Below are 24,271 nucleotides of genomic sequence, written 5' to 3'. Positions count from 1 at the left end.
GAGCATTTTTTAAGTGGCCTTGTGCTGTCGGAAACACCCTTTTTTACAAAGGAAACAAAAAATGTCTTCCTTTAAAAAAAAAAAAAAAAAAAGCTACAAGACTGGAATGTAAGGAAAGAAACAAACGCAAAACAGAAGTGAAGAACATGAAAGCCATGAAAGCCACTGATTCCCCCCTCCGCAACCCCCCACAACACCCCCCATAGACCAAGTGTGCAACAGATTTTCCTCTAAGTGTCTTACAAGGCTGTTATATAACGCACAGCACTGTTTATATGAATTCCAGAGAGAGAAAAAAGAATGTTTCACAGCTGAAGAATAGCAGTTTGTATATCCATTGATAATCAACTATCCTACAATTTGTATAATTCTTTAAGCTGATAAACTCTGGAACCTTTTTAGAATCCCAGAAACTGCTGAATGCAAAATTAGACTTGGATTTAAACAACAATCAAATTTGATTCTTGCATGCATCCATTCACATTTATGGAATTAAGGCATCGTATCCAGAGTGACTTATTAATGATCGCACTTACACAACTGAGCAGTTGAGGGTTAAGTGCCTTGCTCAAGGGCCCTGTAGTGGCAGCTTAGCGATTACAGCCTTCACGCTTTTTCACTGCTTTTACACATTCATTTGTTTGTCAATTTCAAACAATTAAAAATGTGGCCCGGGTTCGATTCCCGGTCAGGAAACCAACCCCAGCTATTAGGGTTGCACAAGCGAGTGCACTCTTAGTGTCGGTCCCAAACCTGGATAAATGGGGAGGGTTGCGTTAGGAAGGGCATCCAGCGTAAAAACATGTGCCAAATCCAACATGCGGATCATGAAAACGGATGATCCGCTGTGGCGACCCCTAATGGGAGAAGCCGAAAGAAAGAAAGAAACAGTAGCCTTAGTCGGATTGGATCAGTTTACCTGATTATATATTTTTTCTTTTTACGTTTCTCAGGGGTGAATATCGTGCATTGTCCCAGTGTTTTCTATGAACTTGTACATTCGTATCATGTGATCCATGATCATGCTTCATTCACAACTTCCATACGTTTGCAGAGACACTGGATTTTATTCTAAAGTAAAAGCTTTGGAAAGTGTTTATTGTATGAGGAGGAACACTCGATTAAATACGCCATGTAACAGCACCCAAATGTATACTTTTTCCCCCAACGTGAGGCAGCAGCTGCAAATGAAATATTGCGTATTTAAACAGGAACGAAATCTTTTATATGAGCAATGAGTTTGAGGAAAAAACATCATAAAATTTTTTATTTATTTTTTTTTCTTCTTCTAAGAGAAGGACAAAAACACTGACAGCTAATCCAGCCTGAAATACAGTGTCCTTTAAAAGGAGCATTTACTCCAGGCAGGGCTGCAACAACTAATCGATAAAATTGATAATGAAATTTATTGTCAACGAATGCCGTTATCGATTAGTGGGGCTGCTCAAGTTACAGTTTAGCGTGACGGTAAACGAACACAAAAACAGAAAACACACTGGTGTCACGGATGAAGGTGAAACATCAGCACTGGAAGCAGAAACTGTATAATCCTACAAATAGTATTTTCTAGTATTTGTATTAATAGAAAATAGTACAGATGATTGAAGTGCTATTGTGTAAACTGTTTGTAACTTTGTGACAGTTGCACTGGATGTGTTCCGTCGTGCCTCGCGAGCATCAGGTTGCGCAATCAGCTCGCTCGCGACATCGTGATGGATTCAATTAAATCTAAAAGCAGCAAATAACAGCAGCAGTCATCGATTACATTTTTAGTCACTGTTGTGGTTTTCAGCAAATGCTTATGCATTTGTACACCAATGCATATTTTTTATTTTTAGCAGGTCTGTTAGCATTTCTCCGTTCCATTCTGTTTTTATAGCATTTTTGCCTACTACAACAGTAACTTCTTTATTTTTAAACGTGATTTACTGCGTTTGTTTATTTAATTTATGCATATATCATTTAAATATCATACAAAACTTAAATTCAAAACTGAGCAAAATGTCTATTTTTTTATGCATGGTTGTCAACTTGTCATCTGCAATCATCATTAAAAACATTGCAAATCTTAATTTACACAATTTACACCTTGCATGCACAAATGTTTCTGTAAAAAAAAAAAATAAATAAAAAAAATAAAAAAATAAAAAAATAAAAAAAGCATGAGTAAATAAAGCTTTAAAATGAGTATAAGTATATATTTAAAATGTCAAAATTATATATAGTTAAACTCAATATGTGGCTTGAATAGTTATAATAAGCAAATAATATAAATTAATTAATTAATTAACTGATTAATTCGAAATAATCGTTAGTTGCAGCCCTAACCCCAGCACCGTGTTTACATCTAATCCCATTCAGATAGTGCTTCAAACGGGATAAAAGCTTTAATCTGATTGGTTGAAAAGTGCTGATAATTTTTTTTAATAGAAGCTGACGGAAGTACAGCTACAAAAACACAGGTTTATATGAATCCACTTGTTCAAATAAAATATTCTTTTCTTTTCTTTTTTGTAACAATAAAAATCAATACTAAAGCCCTATTCAGAGAGGATTAGAAAGACATCATGTTCGAGGATCATTTCCTATATCACAGGAGCCCTGTGTGATTTTATTTCCACTCGAATTGGCCACGTCTGTATTTTTCTCTGTCCTCAGAGATAATTACAGGTCGAAGTACCTGCTGTTTTTCCACAAAAAAAAATACAAAAACTCAGCACCTGTCTGATCATTTTAGCGCAGTTCATATACACACTTCTGTGAGTTTCTTTGCAGATGTTATCTCACGTTAGGAAAAATAAGAATGTTTTTGACTCCTGTTGCTTGCTGATATTAAATATTTTTCAGGGAAAAAAATTCCTTTAAAAAATGGACCTGGGAAAGCATTTTCAGGATGAAAAAGAAAATAAAATCATTAAAAAAAAAAAAGCATGCTGGACGCCTGCTTGAGGATTTATTGTGATTCTGAGTGACCGTCGAAACATCTGGGTTCGTAGAAATGACCCGCTAGAAACCCGTACCTCATGTGGTCATTTTATTGCTGTCCGTATATCATAGTTTTATCATTGAGGAGTAAACTTTGAAAAGGCCACATTTTCAGTGATGAGATGTTTAACATTTTAAGAAGTCGTCTCCAGTATCAGTGCTTTGAATCGGTTGCAATGCTGTAAAATTTCTAGAAAATGAAATAAAAGAATGTTGGTATTTTTTTTTTACAAGTGAACTCAGATGTATTTACATGTAAGTGTATATATGGAAGTTTTTTTTTAATGAATTGTTACAGCAAAGCGTACGTCTGATCAGTACATCCAAAAATACATCCTTATGAGCTGCAATGGCTTGAAGCCTAAAGAGAGTTTTACGGATGTGGAATTTTTTTATGGAAGTTAGTAGTCATTTTGGCCATCTTAAGCTTCTGGAACAGGAACACCATGATTCAATAAATCAGGTAGAAAAACTCTTTGCACTTAGTACATGCTATATTCAGAAATTTTGGCTGATAATCAGAAGAGGAAGAAGAAGAAGAGAAGGAGAAGGAAGAGAAAGTAGAAGAGGAATCTTAAACAGGAAAACAGCTAGTAGTCGTTATTAATGAAACAAAGCATAACTAGAAAAAAAAATATGAAAGAAGTAAAAAAAAAAAAAAAAAGCTAAAGCAGAAAATCAAGAGCCCAATTATGCAGAACAGTCATGCAATAGATGACAAGAGTGAACTTGTTTTACAATCCGCCAACATGAACTTTTAGATCAACAATTTCTCAATAATTAACACCACGATGCTTTATGGGAAATCAGAGAGAGTCAGAGTTTCTGCTGCTGGTTAGAGGTTATATTAGGAACCGATCAAAACACTCCGATGTGAATTAGACCAGATTGGACAGTTAATGTTGGACACTGATTCGCCTTTGATGCTCAAGACATGGCTTTAATAAAGGGCTGAATTGAACCAATCAGCATACCGTGACACTCCACTGGCCAGAAAACATCCAGGTTATTAAATTCATCCTGCTTCAAACAGGACGAGGGTAAAAAAAATCAGCATGCAAATTTAGAAATTCTTAAAAGAAATAAAAAAAAATATGCAAGTCCAGGAATAGATAGCCAAACAGACAAACAGTAAACGCTACAGTAAACGTGCATAATCGAGACACCACGCCTTAGCAGTTAGGAACTAAAGTGCAGATTATAAAAAAACTATTGTTTCCTGTGAGCTGCAGCACGTATGATGCTTTTACTCAGCTACACAGGAATGCAGGACGAGCTCATGTGTCCATGAGTCAGGTTGCTTTGAGTCCATAGAGTACGTGCTCCTACAGAACTGTCTGCGCGAGTGTGTGTGTGCGCTTCTCAACATGCATTACACCATGTGACCCACTTCCCTCTGGCCCGTTGACTTTTGTACACACTAAGGCTGGGAAATAAAGACGGATCAGCTTCCTGTACTGCTGCTTTACCGCATTACTTCACACTCTTTCGAGGTTCTGAGAAAAAGATTTGCGTGGGTGTGAAGAGAAATACGTGTGCCGGGGTGCAAAAATAGCACAATGACCTCTAAAAACCAGGTGCTTCATGACAAGCCTGTGCAAAGCTTTCCTGTATATTTGTTCGCCTGCAATATTTGCTCAGTGAACTGGTGAATAACATCCAGTCATCCGCAATTGTTTGTTCAGCCAGCATGAATAAGTGAAAGACCAGGGCTGATGGTGCTGCGTGAGGTTTACCTGTTTACCTGTTGCTACAAAAAGTCAAATAGTTTGCAATAGGAATGATCTGTATCACAGCTTCCCAGTACGCTGTCTCTGTGTTCACGCACACGGACAGACAGAAAGAGAGAGAGATATTATCTCAGTAAGTGAATGCTGTGAAAGGATTTTAAAATTAAACAGCGAATGGAATGAGAGAAGATTAAAAAATGGATTCCTGAGTGCTTTTTCTTAAAGCTTTTAATCACTATTCTGTCTAAGAATAGCTAGTCTAGTCCTAATTCGTTCATCAAAAATACTCTCAAAGCGTGTTTAAGACACAGAGGAAGTTACTGACAAATAACTATTTCAAACATTTGACCTTACTGTGACCTTGACCTTGATTTGGGTCATTCCACACTGATAAGTTCATCTGTTGGTTATAATAATAACTGTATCAAAATTTGGATAGCGTTTAAACTACTGTTTTTGAGAGATTATTGAAGGGACACGTTTAAAAAAATAAGTGTGAGCATTACAAAGGCTTAATGAATAATTCCTTTTTTTTTTTCCTACACATTCGTATCTACACAAGTATTTTTAATGCACATTTAAAGAGCCGGAATTCAAAATATGTTTGTTTTGAAAATAAAACTTTTTTACCCTTTTTAATTCTAAAATGGAACATATATAAATATATCATTTGGTACCTGGGGCTCCAGTGGGGACCTACCCAACTTTATTCACCTCTTAATACACCACTATCACGTCGCAATTATAGAAACCATCAATACTGTACAAAAACGCAATATAACAACACGTGGCATTACAGAGAGAGAGACATTTTACATATGGAGGGTGAAAACCATTTTACCTCTACACTACCACCACAACTGTGCACCTACATCATCTAGAGACCACTTATCAGTGAGGCTAATCGAAATATAAAACTTCAATTTGGTAGGGAGACTAAAGATTGGACTCTGGAGCAATGGAAGAATGTCATGTGGTCTGATTAGTCTAGACTTACCCTGTTCCAGAGTGATAGGCACATCAGGGTAAGAAGAGAGGTGGATGAACCCATCATGCTGAGTGCCTACTGTACAAGCCTGTGGGGGCAGTGCTATGATCTGGGTTCAGCAACGTTATGTGCCCCAACAATGAGATCAGCTGACTACCTGAATATACTGACTGACCAGGATTTTCCATTAATGGATTTTTTCTTCTTGATGGCACAGCATATTCCAAGATGACAATGCAGTGACAAAGACGGTCCAACAAAATATTAGTGTGTGACACTTGTTTTGGACGGGCAATGAATATATGTTTTAAACACACACACACACACACACACACACACACACACACACACAAAAACACACACACACACACACACTTACATATATACAGTGGTGTAAAAAAGTGTTTGCCCCCTTCCTGATTTCTTATTTTTTTGCATGTCTGCATAAATGCCTTTATAACCTTTTACAGACTGATAGTCTCATTTGTTTCTGAATTTCTTTGGATCTGGGCATGATGTCTAGCTTTTAAGGATCTTTTGGTCTACTTCATTTTGTCAGGCAGGTCATATTTAAGAGATTTCTCGATTGAGAACAGGTGTGACAGTAATCGGGCCTGGGTGTGGCTAGAGAAATTTTACTCAGGTGTGATAAAGTACAGTTTTAACAAGAGGTCACAGAGGGTGATGTACTTTTGGATTTAGTTTTCCCTCAATAATAAAAACCTTTATTTAAAAACTGCATGTTGTGTTCACTTGTGTTATCTTTTACTAATATTTAAATCAGTTTGATGATCTGAAAAATAAGAAATGTGTGTACACCACTGTGTGTGTGTATATATATTTCTTACAATTATTGCTTTTTTTTATTTATTATAAATACATTCTTTTGGCTTCTACCGTTAGGGGTCGCCACAGCGGACCATCCGCATGTTTGATTTGGCATGTTTTTACGCTGGATTGCACTTAAGAGGTGTAGAACGCAGTTATTGTTGACAGACTACACGATGGGATGATCGACGCCGCGTGTCCACGAGAGGATTAAACTCAGAGCTGAATGCTGAGTCCTGTAATGCTGTACTGAATAAGAGTTTTGCTAGTATGCAGTTTGGGATGTGGCTCAAGTATCTGAGGATTTAATCGTGTGCTGCTGTTACCTCATTTTTACTGATACATAATGATAATAAAAAATAAAGTGTGTCACAGTTCTTGAAGAGACCAGGAGAACGGTGCTGGTCAATGTAAAGAACAAAAACTGTCACCTCGATTGCACTGCAGATCATTTTGTTATGATTTGCTAAAACACAAATACATATAGGCAGAACCAAGCAAAATGACTCAAGTGACAGGATATAAACCGAGTTAATGATGAACAGGAAATGTTAATCACTAGCGGGCTATTTCAAAAACAAATAAAAGCAGAAACAAAAAGAGCTCCATAATCTACATTTAAAAATTTATTTATTTAAATATTAAATTGACTCTCTCTCTCTCTCGCTCTCTCTCTCTCTCTCTCTCTCTCTTCCTTCCTCCCTCCCTCCCTCCTGATTGGCTGTCAACTCCTGTCTGTCAATCTTTTGGACTTCTTTTTTGCCTCAAGTAGGTGATGTTTGAGCTGTTGTATTTGTCATATGACTACAATGACCAGGACTTCTGACAGACCCTATTTCAAAGGGCTGAACATGAATTACAGTGCGAATCACAACTGTTCAGAAATCGAAAACTTTTTTTTTCTTCTTCCAACAAGCCAATAAACGTTTAAGGATACTAGATTTAAAACAGCAAAAAAGACTGCTTGCAGAACACCACCCACATGCACAGCATTAAGTAACGGATTCCAACGTTTTTCCAAGTCTCATAGCTAAGTCATCTGTCACTGTGCAGGAAATGGCTTGGATGCCAGGATGCTTTTGCACTCTTGTCTCCCCTGCAGAGCCTCTGCTTGTGTTGCTCAACATCCTATCCCAAAATTTGGTCCATTACTATAGCCTTCACCCACGCACCAGTCCAAATCCAAACAAGACTCTACTCTAAATACTACAATTATACTTATTAGCATGTTTGTTATCTAGGCCTTGTGGTTATTAAAGCTCTTCATTTATGGACTGCTTGAACAGCAACAGTTGAATATTGTAAAGACTGAAGCTGGCTGATGCCATGCACCAGGAATGATTAATTCGACAGCATTATTCGCTCATTTGCAAAAAAAGAAACCTGAGCTGACCCCACCAGCAGATGTGCTGCCCCTAATACAGAGTTGTGTTACTCATGAATATTCATAGCATGTAAAGGACTTATAAACAGAAGCTCAGTGCTGATTCAGGAATGCAGGAGTCACAGGAACAAGCATGTAGACACTAATGCAGCAGTTCCTAAACAGAGAAAACGGACAATGAGCAGAGCAGGCATCATCGTTTCCAGATAACACCAGCTCATCTCAAAGTGTTAGGAGACAAGACAAAAAGCCCTTCACTGACAAATGGGTTTCCCTCAAGCTTTTAAGCACTGTATCTGATCATTTAGTGCTGAGTGCTGATTGACAGGGTTGTGCCTTTTGCTTCGCCTCTATCTGGAAATAGATTATAGAGCTCCAACAGCTTCACATATGCCTGTGCATAAATATCCAGCTGATTTAGTGCACATGTGGGTATAACTTGTTCATAGAAACACATGGGCTTGAATTTTTAGAGAAGTCTATTAGCAAAAATTTTCCCTCCCCTGTGGCGAATATTATTTCACCTCTGATCTAATGTACAGCCCGTACGCTTATGTAACTATAGCGTGCACTGTTTTAGTTAGTGAAACCAGCGCACTGACAACAGAGGAACGAACAAAACATGTCGTCTGTTGTGCAAAAAAACAAGCCAGAAAATCACGCCGGCATCCAGGACCCCATGTGGATCCCATAACGCCTTGACCTCGCTACGAGTGTGTGCAGGAATGCGCCGCGTTTCTCAAACATAGACAAAAGCGCAGTCCATCTATTTACACTAATGAGCTATTATGCTCGATTACGACATTGACATGTCTGACAAGGAGGCTGATAAGACAAAAAAACGAGGAGCAGATCTTTTCTCTCTTGGGCTGTGCATGTGTGTGTGCTCATTTTTAAGCATCGAGGTCATTACATACACATCTCATAAACAAGTACTGGCACCGCCACTGGCTGTCGTATGTCAGCACTTTTTGTGCTGGACCTCCCTTTGTCTGTATTAAGCGAGGCGATGAGATGTGAAAACAATTCGAGAGCAAGCTATCTGCTATTTCTGTTTCTTTTCCAGTTCATCTGAAACTAATCCCTCAACTCCCGGCTCCTTGCAGGAAGAGATGTTTGGAAGAATTTAATACAGGAGCGAGAATTAAAGTGTTCTATGAACTGAAAGCCTAGGAATTCGAAATGATTAAAAAAATTCTTGTAATTCTTCTAATCGTCGCCGACCAGACTCTCACCTTTGATGTGCGACTAATATTTAGACTGCATACTTGGATGAGAGTTTTATTATCCCCAGTGTAACCAGTGCCCCTGATTTTAAATAATAAAAAAGATCATTAAAACTTTGTGTCCCAAAAACTTTGCTGCTACAGGTGCCTGGTGCAAATCTGTTCAAGTTCTCCCAACACTACTCGCATGTGCCTATTAAATAGAGGTGACACAGGAAGATTTATCTTTTCTGCGCGACTGTAAAAGAAAATATGTGAATGTTTTTTTAAGAAGACACTGGGTCAGTACAATAAAATCATATCTGTTACATCCATTGAGACATTCCTTGGACAATGTAGCACATGTCCAGTATTATAAAAAAATAATTAAATAAATAAAGATGTCGGTGTGTTTCTGTTTTTGAAAGCGAGTGGACATACTGAACCCGCTGGCCTCTCTTGGATGAGACTTGGATTTAATGATTCCCAATAGTTGCGCTCTACAATCGGACAAGTGGCTTCTATTAAGACGTCTCCATGTGCCGGTAACCTCCAAAAGATGGTCTCGACACAAAACAGAGGCCTGTTATGAAATAGAATATGCCCTGCTGCAGATTCTGCGATATATCAATTTTATGATTTGAAAGCTTTCCTCGCTAAATTCTTTAAGCATATAGGCTGTGATGTATATATTTCACGCACATGTGTAGATATTGAAACTGTGGCAATGAAGGGAAAATACTCCTACCAGGAACCCTTAGTTATATTACCCTGGGACATCAATGTGATTAAAAACATAAACAACACAAACGCATGTATTTTGTTGATGATATTCGCATTGTCCTCTCTACACAAATACACACAAGAGCCGGGACTGGCCGAGGGTCAGGAATCTGACAAGGAAGCATACCAGTGCCTTTCCGAATATTGCGCCGAAGGGCAAAAACACATTACGGAGCGCATATTTGACCTCGCCGTCATAGACGCAACCCGTGTTGCAGCTCATGCCCCTGACTGCTTTTACAGCTCCCACATCCAGTGACCTGCAGTGCTGCTGCAGCGCTCGAGTCCACTACAGCTGCAGATGTTGGGACTAATAACCACTGGCAGGTTCAGAGCACCAAAATATGCCAGGAACGCAAAGTGACTCCATAAAAGCTGCGGACTAGTAAAACGGCGCCGTGCTGATGAAATCCCCCAACCTCATGATGTGGAGCTGTAAAACAAAAGACTACCAGCAGGACCTTGTTTACGCTCTGATTGATGGTAACATGACAGCTTTTTTAGAAAAACATGAGTAAAACATAGGGGAGTATATTATATATATGTATATATATCTTTGTGCTATAACAACTGGCGAATTAGAGTAATAAAGCTGTAGCTCACATCTGTGCACCTCTGTACTTATTACAGAGCATCACAGACGTCATAACCTGCTTTAATTCACAAAAAGACACCAGGAGTTCTAGGAAAAAAGGTGGAAAGGCTTGCTATTAGTGCTTTTCTCCCCTGCTATCGTTTGCGGTTTAGCTCTTAAATACCTGTAGAAGAATCGCTAAGGAAGTCATGAATTTTAGGAAAGAATTGCAAAGTATCTTTTACAGGATTGTAGGCATGCGCCCCAAGTCATTGTAACTGTATTTGTGAGTGCAGGTACGTGATGGGTCCCACCTGAAGGGCGCAGTTCATCATGCGCACTATGTGGTCGAACTGCTGGTGGTCCAGGATGGCCCGGTTCAGCTGCACGTGCAGACTGAGCTCTTCGGTCAGACACTGTCGAGCTGCTTTGCCTTTCAGGGCACGAAGCGCTGCAGGGAGAGCCTGCACACAATACCGACAAAACACCACCACATTCACATATCACTCAACACTCTAAAAATAAAGGAGACGAAGGGGAAAAAAAATCCAAAACCCAGATCCCTTCAGTCAACAATTTTTGTTTTGTTGGAGAAAAAACATTTATAAACGTCTATGAAGCCTTATATTGTAATTTTTTGTAGTAGTTCCTACAATTAAAATAAAATGCACATATGCTCACACAGACTACAGCACATATGTATATACATTTATAAATATGTAGTACATATACACATTTGTAAGTGTGAGTCCACTACAAAAGACCAGAATAGCATAGACCTTATACATCAATGATACGAAGAACGTCGTTTTCACAAAAAGACTTTCACCCGATTGGTGTTCTGATGATGGCTTGAGCCAGAAATATGGGTTGCATATAGCATATGATTTAGAACATTTTCACCCCTTCAAAACATTTTGTCTGCCCCTCTACACTGTATATACAGATCATACTAGACAAGACCGTGCCACTTGGATAGAACAGAGACGCCCAAATTAGGGCCTGGTATGACATTTGATATGACCCACCATGCCATATATGAGAAGAAGAGGGGAAAGAAAAAAAAAAGAAAAAAAAAAAAAAAGAAGGCCAATGAAACAACTTGAAAATAAGGACCAGCTGCATGTCCCTCATTGGAGGTCACTGAATAGCTGTAAGAAACACTGAACTTTATTATACAATAAATTGGATTGTTTCTCATTGTACTATAAGTTTCACTGAACTAGAACTTTGAAAATATAACTGCATTGGTTAAGCAGATTACAGAGTAAAGTTTTGTATTTATTTCCATTATTTAATTAAATCATCAATGAGAGGAAGCATGGCAACTTAAATTGTAAGGAACAGGTGCAAAACATCAATAAATGCCCCCAAAGATAAAACAGCTGTTCCTTTTCCCTCTAATTTGTCATTTAATTATATTCTATATATATATATATATATATATATATATATATATATATATATATATATATATATATATATATATATATATTTTTTTTTTTTTTTTTTTTTTTATTATTATTATTATTTTTTTTAATGGCCTGTATTGCATAAGGTTTTTGGAGGCAGGTGAAATGTTTTGCAAGCAATCGGTCCAAATTTTCAAACCCATCAGCGGTGTGGAAATGGCGACACGGTGCTGACGGCTTTACTGGCTCCGTGGAGCAGTTAGCGTGGAGTTCAACATTTTTGAAGTCACAGTGGAGCGAAGGCTTTTATATTAAACTCAATGGGTGCGTGAAAGAACTGGCTACCATCCCACATCTGTTATATGGGGAATCCATAAAAAAAAAATTAATTGAATAAAAAAGACTTGGATTAGTTCTCGGCAACCCCTGTGGTTTAGGTGGTTTATAAAGTTATTTGGCTGAAGAGATCATAAAGTAAACAATGCCGCTAGTTAATGTTAATGTTAGAATAATATTTCTCTATGTGATAGTGAGTGGGAGATAAGGGGAGTATGTGTGACTGTTTGTTCACCCTTCTTCCCTCCTCAGCTGCTGCATGCGTACGACTCCCAGATGGAGGTTTGATGGTGATATTCATTTTAATGCCATGAGTAATACAGTCTGAACTCTGGGCCATCTTGGTCCAGATGTGTGCATATGTATGTGTGTGTGTATAATCTGTATTAATGCTGCTCTTTCCCTTTGCTCACCTTCTCAGTTTCCAGTGTCTTGTTGTCAAAGATAAAGCCAATGCAACTTCGTACCACCTCCAGACGCCGGGCGCTGTTGAACACAGAGTTGACCTTCCCTGTGAGCGACACTGAAATCCAAAGACAGAGAACAAGGTGTCTGTTAAAAACAAAGATTTAACTTCACAAGAAGAAAATTCAAAATTATTTTGGTCTGGAAAACACTAATATAAACTTCTATTTAGCACTTTATTTAGTAAAGGTCGGAAGTTATAACATTCAATTAATGGGAATTTTATCATTAGGTCATTTGAGACCTTCCTGGTACTAACGATACTCACCCACAGGGGGACCTGCAGGCACCACGCATTTCTTCTCGACTCGTGCACTGATTGTGGAATGGCTTTGTTTGGCCAGACCCTCCTGTATGAGCTCCCCGACCTTTTCGTTGTCTATCAGGGGAAAGGGCACCACGTGCACGCGGAGATGAGAGCCCTCGCTGGGCCGAGGTAGCTTCTGGAAGGCCATGTGAGGGTTGGGATTTTCCTGAGGAGCAAACAGACAGCAAATGAACACAGGATTTACCTGGAATTAAAAGGTTAATTGATGGAAAACTGTGAAAAAAAAAATAATAATAAAATAAATAAATAAAAGCACTGTGTTGATCATAGAGATCCTCTTGAGCCAAGCTTCTCTCCAGATGCTTGTAAGTTCAATAAACAAACCCTTAGTCCTAACTGAAATGTCCATGTAGACAGCATGAGTGGTCAAATATTTGGCAGAAGCGCAGTGCTTAATCAACACAGTGCAGCAGAGCAGGAGAGAGAAAAACAGAGAAATTTGTTCGAAAAGGACAGCCAGATGGAGTCAGGAAAAAAGGTCAGAACAAAATGAAAAAGAGAGAGAGAGAGAGAGAGAGAGAGAGAGAGAAAGAGAGAGAGAGAGAGAGAGAGAGAGAGAGAGAGAGAGAGATGTGCAACCTAAAGAAAAGGGTGATAAGTTTCATATGCTTACGTTACGGTAAAGCTGCTCGGAGAGCTCTCTCATGTGCTTCTGCAGTATGCTTGGATTCTCATCTTCCTCCTTAAAGTGCACCATGTCGAAAGCCACCAACTAGCAGAACAACAGCATCTCAGTCAATATTTACTTCTCAGATTCGTGCAGAAACAATGCTATATGAATCATTGAGAATGAGAATGGGAATGAGCTTGCTCTTCCACTGATAGGGTCAGAGATAAAAGAGTGCTCATTAAAGTTCACCTCATCAAACAGATCGCAGGCTCTGTATGGAGGCCCTCTCTCTGACACGAACCCGGCGAAGGCCATGCCATCTAACACTTTAGGCAAGAAATCGTTCTCAAGCAGCCCACGCTGGCCCAGGAAAGCAGCCTGCAAAGAAAAAAAAGAAAAAGAAAAAGAAAGATGTCAAAGGTTGTGGTGTATTCAATGACTAGAGTCATGTTTCACCGGGACAATCCTTATTATAATAAATTTCCCAAAAACTCCATATGTCTCATGTGTGATTCAAGCGATACAGAATGACTTATCTAAACTAGAACGTCCTCAAACAAACAGCTCGATCGGCCGCAGCATTCCTGAGAGCAGCCGCTGTTTATGTGGATAAAAATGATTAGACGACTTTGTTCTATAAACAGACGACTGCAGCGAGGGGGTAAGTTGGGTTGAGGTGGTGTTTGGGGGTATTTGAAGAACGGGTGAGTGAGAAGGATGGAGCAAAGCGTTGGGCCTCAGAGCAGCTGGCACACAGGGATGCTTGAGAGTTAATGGGGAAACATGCTGCATTCCTTGACCATAATCTGAGCCATGTGGGGTGCTCAGAGAAGGATGTGCAGAGAGGTTGTTGTGGAAACGACCTCCCAAGCAAATAAAAACAACACAGAGTGGTGCACGCAAACACGTACAAACGAGTGCCATTTTGATTCTTTGCATGTGGCTCATCACAGGATGGAGATGAGCCACCAGGAGATAATGTCGGCACTCACAGTCACTGGCTCATGAACTAAAGTGTGGTTTCTGCTTATCTCCCGGTTTATCCCTGTACTCCAGAATCAGTCGGATTATGAAAAAGAGACCATTATTTTCCACACCAGCCTCAGGGTACTGTGATGTTAATTTATGGGTCTGTGCTTTTAAAAAAAAAAAAAAAAACCCACAAATCTCTCCATGATTTTTTAAAACTAATTTCTACCTGCTAAAATAAGATTTTTTTAAACTGCCTCAGCTCATTAGTAGTAACTACACCATTCCTCTGTACAGTATTGCAATCATGACAAGGCGGTATCACATTACTATGATTAACTGCATCAAAATCATTTTGCATTCATTTGTTCTGAGCATCGTTCTAATGTCACTGATATTTAGGTTGGATTTCTTACGCTACATCTTAAATATCTTAACATCTTTGTAATAACACCGTGCTTGACCTCAACTATTAAAATGTTATATCGAATCTGGGACTAATTATATTGAATTAAGGATCATTATAGAAATGTGAATATAATATATGGTAGGAATTTCTTCTGAGAGATAAGATATTTAGGTAAATATTTCTACGGCTACGTGACTGAAGTCGAAAGTAAAACAGAAATGATGTTTCAATTTGGTGATAATGACGGTGGAGGTTAGCGGAAAGTGGTCATGGCGCGAGCGATTGGATCAGACAATGGTTTTTAAGTCACATCGAAGCAATTTCTGTTTTCTTAGTATTTATAGCCATTGAGAGTGATTACTTAATCGTGTGCTGTAGTCAGAAGAGAATTTTGCAAGCGAAACATATGAAATGCATTACGCGCCAGCGAGCGCGAGTCTAGACCGGTTTGGAGAGGACTAGGACGGTTACAGTAATCACTCACTGGTGGACCCTCATAAACCCTCCCCATAGACAGAGGTTAATGTCAGGGTGCTTTGGCCTGGCGAGCCGTCTCTCACCTTGTGAAAGTGAATCACGGGTTCGGAGTGGATGCGAATGAGCTGCAGACAGGACCTGTACCCTTGAAACAGTTGTGCAAACAAGCGCAGGAAGACCGCTCTCACCTCCTTGTCCTGACAGTCAGAGATAAAGAGAGAAGGTGACCTGTCGTGAGTCAGAGACATTAACGAACTTTCGAGCAATAAACCATTAATGAAGAAGGATAAACGCTTAAATCAATACTTTCCTTTCAGATAACCAATAACGGCGAATTCTGCAACCAGTATCTCGAACCAGATACTTATCGTGAAGTTGAATATTTTTCAACGATGTGCCGGTAAAAAGCAGCCTCAGAGGTCAGAAGGGCAGGTTGGAAAGGGGGTTATTATTTATAGACTTACCAGCAGCTTGAGGTTGGACGGAGCCGAGCGCGGAGGAGGGAAGGCGTTATCAGCTATCTCCAGATCTGGGTGCAAAACCTGAATGAGGTTAGAGTAAAGAAATGGGGGTTTATTGCTTTAGCTGGAAATAAGTCATTAGAAGAGGTGACTGCTGAGTCAGTCAATACAGATTATTTTGCAGATGTGATTAGTGCTGAGTATATATGGGTGAACTCACTATAGACAGAGAGCTGTGTGTAGTGTGTAAGAGAGGCTCGGGAAGCTGAGACAAATGGATACACTCTGGGATTTTTATCGTTCCTCCATCCAGGTCAGCGACGATCACGTCCAACTGTGATTGATAAAAAAAAAAAACACATCAGAGCACTGAAATGCTGATAGAAATAGATTTTAACAGCACAATTACTTCAACTCACCAATTCCTGGATTTCACTCTGGAACATAGAGTGCACCCCGATGATAAAAGGTGTGGGCGAGCTGAGGACCTCCAGCAGCCCGGAGGGGAGGATGGGAATGTAAGGGTAGCTGCAGGGGTAAAAATCACACAAGAATGATGATTACAGCTGCAGGTCTTATAGTAGATTATTTTCTCAAAAGCATTGTGAAGGTTAAGTGCAATTGTCTGTACCCAGGGTACAACCCTGGGTTTCTGAGTGGGTTATCAATCAATGAAAAATTAATCTGAGTGTAGAAACAATAATAATAAGAAAAAAATATATAAAATTACATCAAAATAAATGTAAGGTAAATATTAGCAAATGGCAAATAAAATCAAAAATGAAAATAAAATTAATTCAGTGATTCCACTAATTAAAATTTAAAAACCTTCCAAAATAAACAAATACTGTTTTTTAAGTATTTGTTGAAATGTTAGCATGTACAATTTTTAATAAATTGTTTTTTACAATAACGAACGTACTTTCGTTATTGAATGGGGGTGGGTGGTTATAAAACAACTCACTCAATCGGCTGCACTTTATTATGTTATGTAATTCTTGGAAGAAGAAAAAAAACAAAACAAAAACAAAACAAAAGCTAACATCAGCACATGGCACAGTAGTGTTTCATATCAAATTCCCAGTGGAAAAATGCTGGAAATTTCATTGTAGTCCTTTTACCCACATCTGTGGAAATGATGTTCGTGGCCTACTATCTTTACAGAACCCCTCCTTCATTCAAAAAGCTATTATGTAGTGTGAAACAGATAAGTGTTTTCTCACACAGACTGTGAGAAAACAAAGATGCCAAGAGACTGTGTTTCTCTTTTGGTGCAGTCTGACCTATTTTTCTTTCTCTTTACACACCTGTATTTGAGAGGAAACATCAGTGCTTCTAAAGCACGGCAGGCCTCGCCGAGTCTCTGGTAGCTGGTGGAGTGGAACAGAACCTTGTGTTCTGTCAGAACAGCGCAAAAAAGACTCAGAACATTCTGGATGCCTGAAATGAAATCAACAACATAAAAATGCTATTAACATGCATTCTATTAGGAAACGCCTGTTGACCGGAGATGCTGCTATGAATTACAAAATCCTTCTAAAAATAAAAGCGGAGTTGTTTTCGAGACCAAAGTCACGAATGGCGTTATGCTACAGTCTAACAAAAATGCTGATTATTTCATTTTTAGCCCACGAGACAGTCGCAAAACCAAACGCGACCAAAACAAAGACCGAATGTCCACAATAATGGGAAACAGACGAGTAAACCGAGCGTTACACAAGGGTCCTGGAACGCGGAATAATTTCACGCTATTCTGCAAGCAATCACAGCAGCTCGCGTTCCATGTAAATCATCGCTCCTTATGTAGCAGGATAATCGCAATATGTTCACAGGATAGAGGGGCTTTATCGTTTGGTAAACAATATAAATAAAAGGACACAGCAAATCGACAGTCAGGAGGAGAGAAATGGTTTACGGTTCCTGTTATTGTTTGTTATCAACATACCAAGGAGATCATTAATCACAGGTTGGGGGATAGATTAGAGAGGGCCAAGCTACTGACACAGGCATCCGCATGAATGGCCCTGGGGTCAACCATTCAGCTATGTGTCAAAGTCTGACAGTCACAGGCAAACAGGAACATGACATGAACACGAGCAACAAATGACCAACAACCGATGATGTAAAGGCTTGGGAAATGAACAAGCACTTTTTTTTCCCCCTTCGTCAATGCTCAATCAACTTCCTGGGACGCAGAGCTTCCCGAAAAATTTTATTGCCATCCACAAATATCCACCATGCAGAAAATTAACAAACTTCTCAAGAAAGATTGTAATTTTTTAGATTTATGTCTGCAACTCCACCATGTTTACATCCCCAGCTGGTGTCCTTGGCCTCTAAACATCAGCGAAACAGAAAACAACAGGTTTCATAATCTGTCAGATATCATCACCCCCACTCACACACACACACACACACACACACACACACACACACACACTCTCTCTGTCCTCTCCAACCTTGAGGTATTTACTTATCAGCTGGAAACACTGATCCATTTCCGACCCCAAATAAAGGCAGGCCGACAGACAACAAGCTGAGGGCATGCTGCAGACGAACTACTTCCTGTTCCGCCAATGAGACAAGGACGTTCGTAACGTTTGACTTGAGACCAAAAGATGAGTGATGGGATTTGGGATTCAGGGATTTGGTGGTTTATTTGGTGATTCTGTAAAACATTCTGCCAGGCCACAAACCAAACACACACACACACTTCCAAAAACCCCACACATATTACAACTAGGACGTCTGCAACAATTTATCAACTAACAATTTGTTTGGTTGTCTTCATTTAAAATTGTTTATTATTATTTATCTGCCATTTTTTTGCCTAAAAAGAGAGAAATAATAGAGTTTAATGGAGGAACAAGTGTTTACAGCTGCTATAACAAGTAATAAACTGATCAAAAGGTTTGATGTAATCATTAAAATAAACATATATTGGTCAAAACCTGATCAAACAGTGAACTCTGTGGTGGTCCTTCAGAAGCATCCTGAAAGGTTTCATCCTTTGTTTATATCCCACTTTTGCACCAGCTCTCTCAGCTGTTTGAGCACGCCCTAGAACCTCGTGGTAAACAAAACTAAAACGGAATGACCAACTTGATGAGCTTCCAGTTTCTGTGGTTTGTTTCGCCACACAATTTATAACCAGGCAGCCAGTCAGTGCACTCTGAAGACTGAGCGTTACTCTCATACTGATGGGGAAGCTGGAGCACGCTGCATGGTTCACTGAGAGAGAACTATGTGGCATGAAAAGAGAAAAAAAAAAAAGAAGAAGCAGAAGAAACTCTGATAGGAAAATCATTCGCTTTGACAGTGCATCCTTAATCTCAAAAATCGCAAAAAAAGTAGTTAATGAAGAACAGCCGAGTCATCACTTCCACTAAATCCTGCTTTTGTTTGTCGTTGGTTAAAACTTGTTTCAAATCTACAAGAATCTCGCCTGCGTTTCAGCACAACCATCTGTGGCTTTAGCGGAGCACGTAGACGCGCCGGACAATCCAAGAAAATATAAAGTGCTCGCTGAATATTCTGGAATTCACATTCATACACTACACATATGAGGCTAATCACCACTGTTGTCTCGATTTGGGCGAACGTAAAACACGTGCACCCACGGCTTGACGTAAGCCAGGCGCAGGGAGCATCGAGATGCGGATAATTTGTCCGTTATATAAACTCTCAACCTTTAATTAATATTCCAGGTAAGTGCATCGCTGATAAAACGTTTATGGACGTCTGCGAATATACGCATGTAAACTATTACAGCATTCCACAGGAGGTCACTACCTATCGATTTCATGCGATACCCTGCATTCAGCACTCAGCGGTTTCGTTTTATTAGATGAGAGAATTATTTCCACTCCTTGGGACTGTTTGATGTTTCCTTCGCCTTTTCCTCATGTAAAAGGAAATGTGCCTGAAAACACGGCACAGCTACGTGTCACAGCGGATGTGGTAGAAAGTATGCACTTATAGGATTAGTGCACGATATCCTTGTGAGCGCTGCAAGATCTGCAACAGTTTACTTTCTCAATCAGCGACTCAAAACATTTAAACTCTGTGTAGAATATAAAATAGAACATGCACAGAAGCGAAGCCAACACGCTCCTTCCATTCAAACATCTAACAACATCATTATAGGAATCTCATGGCTGTAAATGTTAACCCGAAAGATGATTTCTTCAATGCTTATCATTAATAATGAGCTACTTAGGAAGTCTGATACACTTTCACAACTAGCAAATCTAATGCACTACTAATCGCATCCACTGAACTGCAAGTCAAATGCAATGACAGGGTTTCTGCAAGTTTCACAAAGTCAAATTTAAGACTTTTTAAGACCTAGTGAAGACCATTAAAAATAAAATTTAAGACCTGTATCACCACATTAACCGAGCTCTAAATATATATTTTTTAAGCCAAGTACTGCTAAACTTCCACTTCGCCACAGCTGAAAAATAAAATCCGTTTTACGTCTATGGCACGATCCAAAAGAGATTCGCACCAATAACAGACAGCTGAATGGCTGTTGCATGTTAGTATCATTTGTAGTCAAAATACAGCTAATTATATTTGAACTGGGGAAAAAAAGAACTGCAACACCACAGAAACAAACAAAAACAGTCTAAAGTGCTGCAAAAGAATTTCAGTGATCATTAAAGGTAGTGTTACATGGACATTGGAAACTTTTTTAAGTTAAAATTATTAAAGACCTAGTACAGTGAATTTTAAGACATTTTTAGGCCTACAATCTAGCTTTTTAAATTTGTGACCTTTTTTTAGACTTCAAGACCCACAGAAACCATGAATGAGCTGCTTGTCAAGTCTAATAAACGTGCAGTAAAGTCTAATAATCTGTTAATAAAGTCTAATAAACTGCAAGTTATTTTAAAGCAATTGCTGGTCAACTATCAATCAACTGTCAGTGTCTAGCTTAATAAGCTGCAAGGCAAAATCCTTTGAACTGTTACTGAAGTGAAAATGGTTAGCAAGTCTAATGAACTGTCAATCAAGTCCAGTGCGCTGCTAAATACATCCAAAGACTTCTAGTCAAGTCTATAGGCCCTACATGTTGTCAGCATGTGGGTGTCCTTATGTCCATACAAATGTGAAATTTTTTGAAAAACTGAGGAAATTCATGAAGATATAATCTGTGTGGCAGGGTTCATGAAATCACAGGGTCAGAAGGAAAAAGAATCTCCATTCCGATTAGTCAGAAGACGTAGAAGTTTCTCATTGTAATACAGTATCGTTTCTGGATTGAAAACATGGCATGGCGGACCAGATTTCAATTGTTAATATGACAAAGTTTTCAATATGTATGGAAGGAGTCTCCAGTGCAAGGGGGCTTTGTAGCAGTCATGGGTAAACTGTAGCTTTAAGTCATCATGTGACAACTTCTTGGCAAGTGAAGATATCTTCTCTTACACTATAGGGACAAAATCATTTGGACACCTGACTTCTTTAATCATATTTGGTTCTTCCCCAAACTGTTAACACAACATCGAAAAAACACAATTGCATAGGATGCCTTTGGATGTGGTAGCAATACATTTCCTATTCACTTGAACTAGGGGACCCAAATGTGTTCCAGGATGACAATGCTCTAGTACACAAAGCCAGCTGCATGAAGATATGGTTTACATGGGTTGGAGTGGGAGATCTCGAATGGCCTGCTATAGAGATCTGACCTAAACCCTACTGAACACCTTTGGGATAAATTGTAAGAAATTTCCCCACTGTGGGACGAATAAAGGTCTATCTTATCTTATCTTATCTTAATGCTGACTGCACCCCAGGACCCTGCATCAGTACCTGACTTTATTAACACCTTTGTGAATGAATGAGCACAAATTTCAGATGAATAAGCTGATGAATAAACGAAAGAAACGGATGGGTAAATGAGGTAAGACCCACCAAGCTGCTGGAAGAGGAGAGCGACGCTTTTACTGGTCACAGGTAGGTCGTCATTTAGTGGCATCTGAATCAGCTGTCGGTCTCCGGCTCCAAGAGAGAAGAGCTTCTGCAAACATGGAGACACAATGACATCAGTCCATGCCGGATCTATGCAGCGTCAGGAACTGATTTGTTTGTCAATTCTCATAATATACATTAATAAAGAGTCGTAATCTTTGGAACGCCATGACTTAATAAGGCAAACAGTGACATGATGCACAATGAATAAAAAAAATACTAATGCGCCGAACCACGGTGGTCTCGGACCACTTCAATAGTTTTATATGTTTAAAAAAGATATATATGCTTGTGTACTCATAGTAAATTTTACCACATCATAAGCGTATTAATTTTACCAGTACCAATACCAGTAGTCCAGAGAAAACCCCAAATCATAGCTTTCCCCTTAAAAATAAAACTGGCAAATGTAGACGCTGTCTACAGCAACGCGTATCAACGTCGAAGCTCCGAGTACAAATTATCCTCGCAAACTACAAAAACGCAAAACTACACAAGGTGAAATGAGATGACTAGAAGTGTGGGCTGGAAAGGAAACTGTAACGGATGCTGCAAATCCTCACGCTCATATGAGTGGAAGTTTGAATCGTGTCGGAGGAGGAGTACGGCCCTCGTGCTCCGTTTGATCTCGCTGTGCAGCTGGGATGAATAACGGCTGCAGGAGGGATTGTGAAACGTACCAACGCATTACAACAAAACCTGTAAATTATTCTTCTCGGGGTCTAATGTAGAGATCCTGTTTCAGATCGTATCGGCCTGAATTCTTTCCATCACTTCAGAAAAGGAATATTTGTTGATTTCTTTTTTTAAACCTACAATCTTCTTCGTGCATTCTGTCTATGGGACTTTTATTGGCAAATAAAATACACTGACACATAAACTAACCAGCCAACTGAATAATTCAATATGCAGAGGTGACATTACGTTTAAAAAAAAGAAAAAAACACCAGAGACATCTGCAGAAATGTTTGTATTTCGATGAAGCCGGTTGATTCTGTGAAAAATGAATAAAAACACAAAAAGTAAATATACATGTGATTTTGCCTGTGGACACTGATGACCTCTTGGGATTTTCACACACACAGACACTAGCATTAAAAAAACAGTTTTGTAATTTTTCAGCCAGACAGGCTCAAGTAAGGACTCAAATAGCTACTATGAAAAACCATGGTGAGAAGAGAAGCATCTCAGCACTTCGGAGTTGAATAAGATATAACAGCAGCATCCTACATTGGGTTCCATTGCTGTCATGCAAGACAGAAATCAGAGGCTACAACAGGCACAAGATTAAAAAAATGGAAAAAAACAGTCAAATGGAAATAAAGAAGCAGAAAATGGACAGAAATACAATTTTAGAAGGAGTAACAACTAAGAGCTGGCTAAAAGATATTGTGCTTGTCTGAGTATAAAGGAATGCTTTACCTAGTTGCTGTCAATATTCAATATTTAATCTCACACACACACACACACACACACACACACACACACACACACACACACACACACACAGTTGTACCCAAACTAGTATTCAAAAGCTTAATGCCCAGATGAAGTATACAATTGACAGCCTCTTCCGAAGCTTCTTTTTGTTTGTTTTGCAAAGTGTTAAAACACATAAATATGTAGAGACCTGGTGATACGCATGCTACAAGAACAATTATCACAAGCATCTTTTTTCCCAACGTGATGTGACATCTCATAGAGAATCATGTTAATGTGTATCCAGACAAAACTAAAAGAAGAGTGCAGAGTTTGAGTTTGGTGAAAAACAGTAGATGGATCAGCCAGTTTTCTTGCAAGGCAATGGAGAAAGAAAGGCCAATCTGTATGGAAATAAAATCACAGACTTTTAAAAATAATAAATTACCTCAGGACTCCATGAACATTTAATCCTACCCAAATAAGGCTAAAGTTAATGCAAAGCAAAAGTGGCAGAATAAATGTATTTTTCACATGCTGCGTTTTATTTTTCTGTTATTTGGCTTTTAAACCAGGTGAATTTTATTTGCTTTAGCTGAAAAGGTCGGGTTTTTTTAGGAATCTCGCATATCGGCATAGCGAGACATCAAAAAATGTTACACGGTACAGCTGAAATATTGAAGTTGGCGCCTCTGAATTAGCAAAATCACTGTTAGGAGAAAAAAAAAAAACTCTCGTATGGTGAAACGTTCCTAACATCTGGAATTAGGACCCCTGTCTAAGCCAGGAGGTGAGAGGAGGCACCTCCCCTCTGACACAGCCACGCTTCTGGCCTGACATGAGCGAGCCAATTAACCCCAAGTGATCCTCTGTGCTGCTGGCATCCCCCCTTGTCCAAGACTGTGTGGGTCAGAGGTAGAAGTGTTTGG

The 24,271-nt window shown here is 39.2% G+C and overlaps 1 protein-coding gene across 2 annotated transcripts in view; it reads right to left on the bottom strand.

Annotated features, from left to right (window-relative positions):
• sbf2 (SET binding factor 2) overlaps nt 1-24,271 on the bottom strand; it is a 118,117-nt gene that overhangs the window by 45,398 nt on the left and 48,448 nt on the right. For both annotated transcript variants that reach the window (XM_046857382.1, XM_046857383.1), the window contains exons 6-16: nt 21,867-21,972; nt 17,252-17,384; nt 16,364-16,472; nt 16,165-16,278; nt 15,948-16,025; nt 15,567-15,680; nt 13,878-14,006; nt 13,632-13,730; nt 12,959-13,163; nt 12,639-12,748; nt 10,792-10,941 (exon numbers count right to left, since the gene is read on the bottom strand). In XM_046857382.1, the coding sequence (XP_046713338.1) occupies nt 10,792-10,941; nt 12,639-12,748; nt 12,959-13,163; nt 13,632-13,730; nt 13,878-14,006; nt 15,567-15,680; nt 15,948-16,025; nt 16,165-16,278; nt 16,364-16,472; nt 17,252-17,384; nt 21,867-21,972 (1,347 nt within the window). The remainder of the gene's footprint in view (nt 1-10,791; nt 10,942-12,638; nt 12,749-12,958; nt 13,164-13,631; nt 13,731-13,877; nt 14,007-15,566; nt 15,681-15,947; nt 16,026-16,164; nt 16,279-16,363; nt 16,473-17,251; nt 17,385-21,866; nt 21,973-24,271) is intronic.

This window comes from Silurus meridionalis, chromosome 9 (assembly GCF_014805685.1).
Source record: "Silurus meridionalis isolate SWU-2019-XX chromosome 9, ASM1480568v1, whole genome shotgun sequence".
NCBI lineage: Eukaryota > Metazoa > Chordata > Actinopteri > Siluriformes > Siluridae > Silurus > Silurus meridionalis.
The sequence above is the reverse complement of the archived record's forward strand: the minus strand, read 5'-3'. Positions and strand labels throughout refer to the sequence as shown.